The following is a 12,695-nucleotide window of genomic DNA, read 5'->3' as shown; positions in this document are numbered from 1 at the left end:
CCCTGTGAAGGACTGGCGCCCCCTCCAGGGTGTATTCCCCGCCTTGCGCCCAATGACTCCAGGTAGGCTCTGGACCCCCCGCGACCTTGAATTGGATAAGCGGTTACAGATAATGAATGAATGAATCAATAAATGTTTGAATTCCTCTTAAGATTTCAAAGGGAAATAATGTTTCATAAAATCTAATCATAATAAAACATATATTTTAGTATTTACAAAAATATGTGTTACTAGCTGAAAGTTCACAATCTAAATTCATATCGTTATTTGACAGTAAAAATCTACCAGTGCTGAATAATCACAACATGCTGTGGTCTGCACTGGCAGTAGCTGCTGATTCTACGTGTTGAAATTGAAAGGTAGGATACATTTTACCAGGGATCTCTATATCAGTCACCTCTAGAAATGGAGCAGTAATAATGCCTGTGTCTCCTGCTCTTTAATGAAAAGCATTAAGTTAATCTACAGATCCTACACGGTGCCTCCTCTGCAGCTCACGGAGCTTTTTCTCTCTGTGCAGTTGCGGGCTGTCCAGGGTTGGCTGACTGAGTGTGATTAGCCAAAAGCCCGGTCAGGAAATCAGTATGGGTAATTGAATCAGAGAAAGGACACCAAAAGACAAGAGGAAGAGACACTGATGAGGAGTGCGCTTTACTCACGTACCTTAGTGCATGTGCCTGAGAGAGAGTGTGTGTGTTATTTTGTGTATGGGCCAATTTGTTATAACCATCCCTACCATGGGGAGCATGTATTTAACTGGCTTAGGTGTTTAGCTCAAATACTCCTTTTAAGGAAGTCTGGATTTAAAGGAAAAAGGCTGGTATTGGTTTTAAAGCAGTAGAGGCAGTGTGTTCCAATTTTTAGATGTAACAGCACTAACATCTGTTTGGTTGGCTATTTTCTTTTTTTTTTTTTTTTTCTTTGTGCAAGTGTGTGTGTAGACTCTTCTTCTTTGTGAGCGTGGCTTATTCCACTCGCTGCAATAAAATGACAAGACGCCAGCTATTCTTAACCACTCCTCTCCGCACTTCTTGGGCACAATGAAATGTCAGAATTCTTCAGGCTCTCGCATTCTTCTGGACATTTTCTCTTTACACATCACCACAGAAGCCTATTATCTTCCCTCCTTTTTCTCCCCACTTCATGGCTAGGACTGTGCTCTTAAGTCATCTCTGAAAAAGTATCTTTTATTCTGGCAGCCGCAGAAGGCCATTGTGCTTTATTAAAACAAACACATTCTGAACCTGTCTGCACCATTACTTGCTGGTCATAATATACTATGAACTGCATCTCCGTCACTGTGTAGTTCTGCTAATGGTCAAAGCAACAGATGATATTCACACTGAAGGAAGATAAAGGGAAGGTGACTGTGCATAGAGGATGCTTACTCAGCAGTCACATATACACACAAACCACATACACACACACACACACACCTCCCACTCGATAAAAGCCGTGCTCCCTGCTCCACCTAATTGAATCTGGATTGAGCAGATTTCCTGCCGCTGTGCAGGCCTGGAGCCAATCCCAAGGTTAGCTGGGTCTGGACAATAAGGGCCAAGGAGAAGTCTGATCGATTATGCTATGTTGAGATACAGAGGGTTCTGATTAGTTAGGGATAGTATCTTCTATATGAACAGACAAAGAGAATATAGTGTCGCAACTTTACAGGAGAAGGGAAAAAAACTTCTCAATTCAATGCAGTGGTGTAAAGCATGCCCCCACTGGACTCTAGAGCAGTGGAGACAAGTTCCCTGGCGTGATAAATCACGCTTCTTCATCTGGCAATCTGATAGACCAGTCTGGGTTTGGTGGTTGCCAGGAGTACGGGACTGCATTGTGCCAAGTGTAAAGTTTGGTGTAGGGGGCATTATGGTGCGGGGCTGTTTTTCATGAGCTGTGCTCAGCCCCTCAGTGAAAGGAACTCTTAATGCTTCAGCATACAAAGAGATTTTGAACAAATTCATGCTCCGGACTTTGTTGATGGCCTCTTCCTGTTCCAACATGACTGTGCACCAGTGCACAAAGCAAGGTCCGTAAAGACATGGATGAGCAAGTTTGGTGTAGAAGAACTTGATTGGCCTGCACACAGTCCTGACTTTAACCTGGTAGAACTCCATTAGGATGAATTAGAACGGATACTGCGAGCCTTGCCTTCTTGTTCAACAGCAGTGCCTAAGCTCACAAATGTACTTCTGGAAGATGGTAAAAAATTCCCATAAACACACTTTTTGTTGAAGCTGTTATAGCTGCAAAGAGTGGGCCGACACATTGAACCCTATGGATTAAGTATGAGACATCACTCAGACAAGCAAATACTTGGCAATATAGTGTATGTGGTTTTCTTGTGACAACAATGATATGCTTTGCACTGTAGAAATAAATGGCATTATTATTATATAAATAAATAGACATAATGAAATAACATTAACTTGCTTAGGAGGTAAGTGGTGACAAGCAAAATGAATAAATGTCATTATAGATCCCAGATAAAGCATGTGAGTGGCTTAAAGAGTCATCCCATTCATAAGCAGGATATCTGCCCAGTAAAAGAGCAATACCTAATGGCCTTTAGCTGAAAGCAAATAGAATTCTGGAAAACTTAATTAATAACAATTTTCTGGCTTACCTGAGATTGCCTACACCCCCAGCTACATATAGTGAAATGTAACATTTAAATTTGATACTACAAAAAAGTGTTATATAATCGTAGCCAAAAGTGTTGGCACCCCTGCATTATTTCTCCCAGAAAATTACTGCAATTACATGCTTTGTTATACAGCTGTTTATTACCTTTGTGTGTATAGAAAAAACACACAAAATGAAAAATTTAAATAACACACAAAACTCCAGAAATGGGCTGGCCAAAATTATTGGCACCCTCAACTTAATATTTGTTTGCACACCCTTTGGAAAAATATTACTGAAATCAATCGCTTCCTATAACCACCAACAAGCTGCTTACACCTCTCAACTCGAATTTTAGAACACTCTTCTTATGCAAACTGCTCCAGGTCTCTCATATTTCAAGGGTGTCTTCTCCCAAAAGCAGTTTTAAGATCTCTCCACAGGTGTTCAATGGGATTTAGATCCAGAATCATGGTTGGCCACTTCAGAACTCTTCAGCGCTTTGTTTCCATCCATGTCTAGGTGCTTTTTTAAGTATATTTGGGATCATTTTCCTGTTGAAAGACTATTGACCCAGGACACAAACCCAGCTTTCTGACACTGGGTCCTATATTGCGACCCAAAATCCTTTGGAAATCTTCAGATTTCATGATGCCTTGCAGACAGTCAAAGCACCCAGTGCCAGAGGCAGCAAAACACCATAACATATTTCTCCACCATATTTGACTGTAGGTGCTGTATTCTTTACTTTGTAGGCCTCATTCATTTCTCCGGTAAACAGTAGAATGATGTGCTTTAACAAAAATCTTGGTCTCATCTCATCAAGGCGTTTCCCCAGAAGAATTTTGGCTTTCTCTCCCTGTGTCCGCGTGGGTTTCCTCCGGGTGCTCTGGTTTCCTCTTACAGTCCAAAAACACGTTAGTAGGTGGATTGGCAACTCAAAAGTGTCCATAGATATAATTGTGTGTGAACTGTGAAGGACTGGTGCCCCTCCAGGGTGTATTCCCACCTTGTGCCAAATGATTCCAGGTAGGCTCTGGACCCACTGCGACCCTGAACTGGATAAGCGCTTACAGATAATGAATGAATGTCAATGAATAGTTTGCACTGACACTGATGCACCCCGAGCCTGTTTGAATTTCTTTGGAACTTGATTGGGGCTGCTTATCCACCATCCGGACTATCCTGCATTGCAACATTTCTTCAGTTTTTCTCTTCTGTCCACATCCAGGAAGATTAGCCACAGGTTGATTATGTTGCACACCATGAACAAAGGAAGGACTTGGGCAAGATGTAACAATCATTTAGTTAAGGCTGGAAGATAAGATATATATAATTTGCATAGGTACTGTATATGCCCACACAAGTAAGCTCAGTATAATGTTCCTGGGTTTTAGACTCTTTAAAAGTGTGCATTAATTTTGACAGTTGGAGATCAGGTGAAAAATATTATTTTCTTTGTTTTTTTCAAAACATCATCACAAGTATTTGTTAATTAATGTCTTATTGTAAGAAACACTTTTCACTGACACTCCTGACATATGCATCCTGTCCTTTGTTTTCATTTAAACTGCCGCTGAAGAGTTTCAGAGGAGGAGAACTCAAACTGTCCAAATCAGTAACATACGCTGCCAGACACCCATACTCATTAGCACCATGATCAACGACGGAGAGAGAGGGGACCCTCCTACCCACCCATACAGTGAGGCCAATTTGCTCTAGGAATCTTAGAGGCATTAGTTGGATTCAAACCTGCAATCTCCAGGTAATAGGGCCAACAATATACACTTATTCCGAAATATGAAAATGGCTCCAGGCTTTTTAAAATAATGAAACATGGGCATGTGTGTACATGTGTGTGTGTGTGTGTGTGTGTGTGTGTCACCGTAGGTCAGTAAGACCATGTTGGTGAGATGGCAACTACATTCTGACTCAACATCTCTTTTCTGCTGGAGCGATAGCTGATTCTCACATCTATCTCCTCTCTCTCTCTCTCTCTCTCTCTCTTTCATACACACACACACACACACACACAAAGATACAGCAACACATGCTCCTTCCTCTTCTCAAGTATAATTACCCTAATTGTAGAGGATTGAGCTGCAAACAACACATGGACTGACTAAACATTTCTGGTCATAGTGAAGAGAAAGGACTGTAGGGCTATATTAGGCTTCCAGTCTCTTGGGTATGCCATACCTTTATTCTCAATTCATTCAAGTGCTCTATTTTCTCCTCTCTCCCTCTAACTATCTCTCTCTCTCTCTCTCTCTCTCTCTCTCTCTCTCTCTCTCTCTCTCCACTGCTAATAAGAAGTAAACAATTGTTGTTTAGGGTGAGCTTGCTGTATCCAAACCTTGACCTCGACGCGTTGAGAAAAGCTGCATGCCTGTTCTAATTGTGGATGCTTGTCTTTTCATCAATTGTCTTCTCTGTCATATTGTTCATTGTTCTGCAGTTATTGCCTGCTGTTCTCACTTCTATAGGTTATTGTCGAGACTACTGAACGGTTTATTGTATTGCCTGTATTTATTTTATGTATTGCCTAGTAAACCTTTACAAGCTGCTGCAGTGAATATTGGGAAAGATTTGAATATGCATCAAGCATTAATCACCTCCGGGTGCTCCGCTTTCCTCCCACAGTCCAAAAACACACTTTGATAGGTGGATTGGTGACTCAAATGTGTCCCTAGGTGTGAGCGAATGTGTGAGTATGTGTTGCCCTCCAGGGTGTGTTCCCGCCTTGTGCCTAGTGATTCCGGGTAGGCTCCGGACCCACCGCGACCCTGAAGTGGATAACTGGTTACAGACAATGAATGAATGAACCACACATTTAGTTTAAGCAAAGATATCGGGAGTTATTACTCATGTTCTGCTCTACAGTTTGCAATTACATAATTGTATAATTAACTATAGGGCACAATTCCTGCAAATTGTTTGAGGTTGTTAAGGCAGCTGCAAAATTTTAATAACGATTCATACACAGTGTCACGCCCTCGTCCTGTCATGTCTGTTTTCCCCGCCATGTGCTCTCTCTGCACATGGCTCTGTTTGTTATTGTCCTTGTCTCCGCCTTTGTTCCGCCTCCTTGTCCGTCACCCTCATTATTTGTTTCAGATGTGTCTTGTCTGTGAGATTTATTTAAGTTCCCTTGTGTCACTCCTGTTTGTCAGTCATTTGCATTGATTAGTTTCATGGTTCCCGAGTCTGTCTGTCTTTGATTCGTTTCTTGTCGTTTTCACTATTGTCACCGCTTCCTTCCCACCGTCACTGTTGCAATTCTGTCTGTTTCTGTTATTTCTCGTTTTGTTTTGTTTCCTTGTCTGTTTCCTCTGTTACTAGTTTTGTTTTGACCCAAGTCCGTCTGTCTCTGTTTGTTAGTTCGCTTTATTAAAGTTTGTTGTGTTTTAGCGTGTGCGTCTGCCTCCGTCAGTCCGCCCTCCGCTAATCGTGACACACAGACACTTATAACTCGAAAGCTTTAGTGTTACTTTAAATGATTTCCAATTTACAGATGCTAGAAAGGTTGGATTTCTCTACCATCTAAAGTTTAAAAGAATTGTTTTAATGAACTCTGCTGACCGCAACAAACTAATAAAGAGGATGATAAAAGGAATATATCTTAAGAAGAATAATAGTGTGCTAGTCATCACAACACACAAAGAAGAAGATGAAGAAGAGAGTAAAGCTTTAGAAGAACAATAGTGTTCTGCTCACTGCAACACACTAATTAGTAAGTAAAATAGTTACAGGGTTGTTCACTTGCAACAAAAATATTAACATTACATTGACTCTCCGTTTTACTGACTATGACCAGTTATCAGGAACACATAAAAATACATATATTTTGTTTCTCACAAACTACCTGATTAAAAAAAACCAAAAAGTACATCAGCTGCTGTTCCTCTGAAAAAGAATTCCTTAGAAATGTGAAATCCCCTTTAAGTGTGTGCATATTTGCTCACAAACTACCACAGTGCATTCACCAAGAAAAATCAGCATGGTACATCTTTGTAGTGTAATAAAAGCACACAGAGAGCAATAAGTCAACACACAGAACAATGAGATCTTTTAATACGGCCAGTGTGGACCTGCACGTGTTAAAACTTCTCTAGTGGAAGATTTTAATGAGTTGAGACACTGCCAAAGGAAGAGGAAAGTGAAAGAAGAGATGAGCAAAGTGCTAGTGCAGCACTTCATGAGCTGGCTTGTGTGTGTCCCTACCGAGACAATAACAACATGAAAATTAAAGCATTTCCCCTATCATTGCTCAGTCCACAGAAAAGCAACACTGTTACGAGAGAAACCCACTGGCACTGAGGCTAATTAAAAGACCAGACATGCGAGCGAGGCAGATCTATAGAGTGAATAATACCTCTCTATTAAAGAGATTAAATAGCTGGCTGTTTTCTTATTAAACTCTCATTATGCAAAAACATCTACACAAACATATTGAAACAAATCGATCAATTCTTTATTTGGTTTCTTCAATACATTCCCCTCCCTTTTGTTGAAGGAAATCCTGTTCTCTTGTGCTGCCAGGCCATTTCTTACACCATCGGTCATCATGGGATATGCACTCAGGGTACAACTGCAGCCAGATTAAACACTGACTAGTGAGCACATTCTACTTAAGGTTATTTAACTTGACTAGGACTAATTATTAGACCAATTTAACACTTGAATTAAGAGGGGTCAAGCCTCGAGCCAAAGACAGTACAAGGACCATTACAAGAAAACAAGATGGTTGGCCTAACGGAGAATGGTTAAAATAGAGAGAGACAAGACAGAACACAAACAAAAGTGGGGAAATAACCAGAAATTAAGCAGGTTTTACAGTCAGGGTGATATCTCTGCACTCTGAGAAGTAACAAGGCTGAACAACGTGTATAGACTATAGAAAACACTACATGCTCAAAATTATGTGGACACCTAAATATGCCACACAGCGTAATGCAGTACCTACAGTAAGTAGTGTGTCTGAGAAATGGTATTTAATTCCCAACGTCACTATGTTAAATTAAAATACCTTAATCCACACAATCAATTAAAATATTTAACTAAAGGTAATTCAGTTAAGGCTAAATTATACATTTGTACACAGTGCAAATCTAGTTAGTTCAGCTAGTAATGTTCAGAGGCAGTCTCTCTTTCTCTCCCTAATCCAAAGCTGAATAATTCAGCGTCAATTAAGTTTAAAGAAGACGGATGTGCAGTGAAAACCCAACAGTAACTGTGTGCCATTTTGGGAGACGTAATTTAGCCAAACAAATTCAGAACACTCTATGAAAGGAACACAGTGTGTAAAGCAATGGAGAAAGAGAGGGGGTGAAAGTAGGACAGAAAGTACAAGCAGAAAGTAAGAGTAAATGAGCAGGAAGCACAGAGAGCATAGAAAGAGAAATAGATTGAGAGAAAATAAGCGAGATCGCAGAGACTGGAGTTGTTACAAGAAACAGAGACAATATAGAGAAAAGCCTTGAATATAACGGTAAGGCCAATTTGATTCATTTGATCTCCATTCTAGAGGATCTTACTATTTACAGAGTTTTCGACCACAATATGAATAGAGTTCTCCTGAAATTAGTTTCAGAACTGAAGTTTCAGATTCAGAACATTTCCTGAACTACGTGGTTCTGAAATGAAAGGATGGTGATGAACAAACAAAAGAACTGTAAACATCTGCCAGTTCACAGAAGCTCACCTTCCTACCCTCCTCCAAAAAGATGCATAGTGCAATTTCTGCAGTGCTGAACCCGGAGTAGCAACAACAGAGACTATATTCTCCATATTACAGGTCAGTGAAACATCACAAGGATTTTGAAACTGTAATTATAAAGGTAAAATACTACCTAGTGTTTCTTTAAATAATTAAATCATTTATTTAATCATTCATTCATTTACTGCTCCCGATAGTGACACAGTAAACTGCAGAAACATGTGGCAAAACAAGGTGTTGCCTCCCAGTTAAAAGAAAGGCAGGCAAATTCTCCAGTCAGCTGGAAGCCTTTCATGTTTGACTCAGCCTAGTACTTCCTCCAAGTTTAAAAGAGGGTGAAAAGAAGGAGGAGTGTTAACTAATGCCATTTCTCCAACTAGCAGCACTTTCATGTGTTGCTTTGAACCACTGCAGTAGGTTCTGATTATCATCAGAGCAGGTGGGAAGCCTTCATTTTTTCCTAACTTAAATATAGAATGAAGCAGATGTAGAGCACATGGGGGGACCACAGGGCAATTTTCATCTTGACCGGAGTTTCGGAATCAGAACTGCTTACCTTGCTTGCGAACGTCTTCCACAGCGACAATAAGCTCCTCCTTAAGATCCTGGCTGTCCTTGGCGATCTGCTCACCCTTTTCCAGAAAGTTCTGTGTGGCTTGTTCAACAGAGAGGGCCAGGACATGGGCCTTCTTGGAACGGCCCTTCTTCTTACTGGAAGGGCCTTTGTTGCTGGTGTTGACCAGAGTTGTCACCTGTGGTGGAGCAAAGAAATAATAAGTTATTAATGGATCATGCAAAGGACAAAACGTACAGGGGTTGGACAATGAAACTGAAAAACACCTGGTTTTAGACCACAATAATTTATTAGTATGGTGTAGGGCCTCCTTTTGCGGCCAATACAGCGTCAATTCGTCTTGGGAATGACATATACAAGTCCTGCACAGTGGTCAGAGGGATTTTAAGCCATTCTTCTTGCAGGATAGTGGCCAGGTCTCTACGTGATGCTGGTGGAGGAAAACGTTTCCTGACTCGCTCCTCCAAAACACCCCAAAGTGGCTCAATAATATTTAGATCTGGTGACTGTGCAGGCCATGGGAGATGTTCAACTTCACTTTCATGTTCATCAAACCAGTCTTTCACCAGTCTTGCTGTGTGTATTGGTGCATTGTCGTCCTGATACACGGCACCGCATTCAGGATACAATGTTTGAACCATTGGATGCACATGGTCTTACTGGTGCAATGTGCAATTAATGAAGATTGGCCACCAGACTGCTCCAATTTAGCCATGAAACCTCCCACACTACAATGACAGGTGTTTCAGTTTCATTGTCCAACCCTTGTATGTACTATTTATATGCACTTTCTAATTGCAAAATCTGCATGAGACAGAAGATAAAAAGTCATTTATATGATGATGATGATACAAGTTTATACACATTCTATACATTGGTTACTGATCTAGACATGATGTAATTGATCTAAATCTGTAGATTTATTTGGTATTCTAGAAGTACCAATGATAGTTACTAAAAATTAAAAAAGCAAATCATTATATAATTTATGAGAGCATCGATAATATCATACTGACATACAGTAATTAACACAGCTCAAAAACACACCCTGATACGACCCTATCTCCTGACAAAATTATGAATTGGGAATTTTTGGTAAAAGAACGTCAAGCGTAACAGTACAAAGACACACTCTCATTTGCATTACATAATAAATGACAGCGCCAATCCTATTACATATTCTTTTAAATTTCACGGCCTGTCTCTTGTAGACAAGCTGCTCTTCCACAGTTTGCTTGGCAATACTGAAGTGAACTGTGAAAATGCAAAGCGCACCCTGAAGCATAATATGAGGCGGAAAAATTGAATGGTTAAAACGCTGACCCAAGCAGAAGAATGACGAAAAGCCTGAGCATCAGATGTTTAATTACCTAAGAGTAACACAGGGTGATTGAAACGTATACCACTAATGCTAGGTTTAATGATACGCATTGTATAAGGATAATAAATCTTGCATCAATATTTTATTTTGTAAGAGCAGTGTAGTTATAAACCAACTACAGCCAAATCTTCCTTGGGCAAAAGAATGCTTAATCAATGCAAATGAATGCCACTATTTTCCAGTATCCAGTTCACACAGACAGACAGTCCATTATTTTTTCTTCAACATTATCACATATTCAAGCCACTTATTTAAATAGTCATGGGATAGAAGTATCTTTTAGGGGAAGAAAAAAAAAGCTGTGGTGGAATTCAAACAGTTTTTAGATTCTGGTATGAAACAGAAATGGCTTCCCATTGGGTGAGTAGGCAAAAGCTAAACTGGAAAAATACTGGTAGGCCACACTCTGCAGGCTATATCCTCTGTGTTTGAAAAAAAGACAATGAATGTCTGACCACCTGCCTTGCACCCTTGCTTTAGATAACCAGAAAAGGCCACCTCAGATTGCTCCCATCTCTGGAGGTACATTTATTCAAAAACTAGTGGGACTAATGTATCTAGACACCGACATTGAGAGGAGGCAGTTACATTGCTTCAAAATGCATAAGCAGCTACCTCAGATCCCCGGTGGAAGTCCCACGAGTGCATTTCATAGTTGTAGCCACCAGCTCGTTATGGTACAAGCTGAAATACTACCAGAATGTGCACGGACTGTAGAAAGTTAGCTGGCATTGGGAAGACATTACTCATTAGTTGGTGTTAAGAGAGTCTCAACATGGTAAAACAAGGAAATATTTCACAGCATTGTGAATTTTGCTCAAACAGAGAGCAAACTGTCACAAAACAACCTATTTATGTATTTTATAAATATTTTAAAAGGTAACATGTTCAACAGTGTGCCACAAACGTCTCAGACCATAATAAATGCTTCGTTTTCAGCCACAACTCCCCCATACTACTATTGTTTGCAGCAAAGTGCCAACAAAAAGTTGCTGCAACACACACACACACACACATACCAGCGCGACAGGGCAGTTATAATCCTTTGTCAAAGGCATTTTTAGCTGGAGAATGTCCTTTTACTGGAGGAATTTCTGAACAGTTGCTTTCACCTTAAAGTTTTATTATACACGTTGTGATCATGCATTTACAATACTGCGTGGGTATCCACTGCCTGGTTTGTTGGAAAGGGAAAAGCAAAACATTTGGACAGCCAGTCTTTCCATAGGGAGGACCAGCTATGAAAACCAAGAGCAGAAAACAACACACACAGAGGGTGTGCAACAATATTCTCTGCTCAGCATGTCTTTACTTCACTGTATATTTACATAGAAATGAGTTTGCTGTTACTTTAATGTTTAAAATGTCAGATATAATGTGAACTGTTAAAGTCAATCCAGTGATAAAATTTATTCTCATTATTATCTGCATTATATTATGTGTGGAACCAGTACTAAAACAACTCAGCAGGAGCTGCAATTCATAAAAAGACATTACTCTAAATGTACAGAGGTCTCCTAAAAGTTCCTTATTGTGATTCACCAAAATATCTGAGCAAATTCTAATGTGCGTTGACCAATATAGAGCTCACAGGAAACAAATTAGTGAATCTATGTTTGTGTCTTACGCTTGCCAAGAAGTGACAAATCCAACACACTGACACTCAGGGGAGCAATCACGCCACTCTCAAAGTTATGGAGCCATCATCTGATGCCATAATCGGATGCATGCAATGCCATTCAATTAAAACTGTAATGAGTACAGCAAGTGTAACTGCATCACTTGTTGAGTGTTCTCTCTTGTCTTTCAGCTGTCTACTGAGTATGATGCTTCAGTTACTAATTCCACACTAATACACAAGGAGTGGACTGAGGCATGAAGTAGGATTATAAGAATTGTAGCTTGGACACTTTAATATATAAAGTCTTAGCATTTGTTGTTTAAAAAGGAAAATAACCAAAAACAATGTAGTGTTTTTTTTTTGTTTGTTTTTGTTTTTTTTTTTTGGGGGGGGGGGTAGTTGAGGTCCTCTCACTGATGGAACATAACACAGACATAAGCTATAACTTGAGGCAAGGAGGCGTATTTCAATTTGTTAATTTGTACAAAACATTGTTGCGCATTATTCTGACTGAGTCTGGCTTTTGTTTTATTATTTTTTTTCATGTAAAATGTAAAAGTAATATGCAATTTTCAAAAAGTATTTCAGGACTAAGACCGGAAGAGAAAATAAGCCCAGCAAAAATTCCAAATGCAGATTTAAGGTGTTCTTGAAGACAGTAAAACATATTTACATTTTATGTAACAGACATATTCCTTTTTGTCCAGACCCATTGATTTCACCAATGCCCTGGAGTCTAACACTGCCAGAGTTTGCTACAACACCCTTCATC

The 12,695-nt window shown here is 39.9% G+C and overlaps 1 protein-coding gene across 12 annotated transcripts in view; it reads right to left on the bottom strand.

Annotated features, from left to right (window-relative positions):
- ctnna2 (catenin (cadherin-associated protein), alpha 2) overlaps positions 1-12,695 on the bottom strand; it is a 564,720-nt gene that overhangs the window by 351,410 nt on the left and 200,615 nt on the right. For 11 of the 12 annotated variants that reach the window (XM_066656026.1, XM_066655991.1, XM_066655999.1 and 8 more), the window contains one exon: positions 8,904-9,099. The exons of the other annotated variant lie outside the window; for it this stretch is intronic. In XM_066656026.1, the coding sequence (XP_066512123.1) occupies positions 8,904-9,099 (196 nt within the window). The remainder of the gene's footprint in view (positions 1-8,903; positions 9,100-12,695) is intronic. 12 annotated transcript variants of the gene reach the window in all.

Source organism: Hoplias malabaricus, chromosome 2 (assembly GCF_029633855.1).
Source record: "Hoplias malabaricus isolate fHopMal1 chromosome 2, fHopMal1.hap1, whole genome shotgun sequence".
Taxonomy (NCBI): domain Eukaryota; kingdom Metazoa; phylum Chordata; class Actinopteri; order Characiformes; family Erythrinidae; genus Hoplias; species Hoplias malabaricus.
Note: the sequence above shows the minus strand (reverse complement) of the source record. Positions and strands in the feature narration are given on the sequence as shown.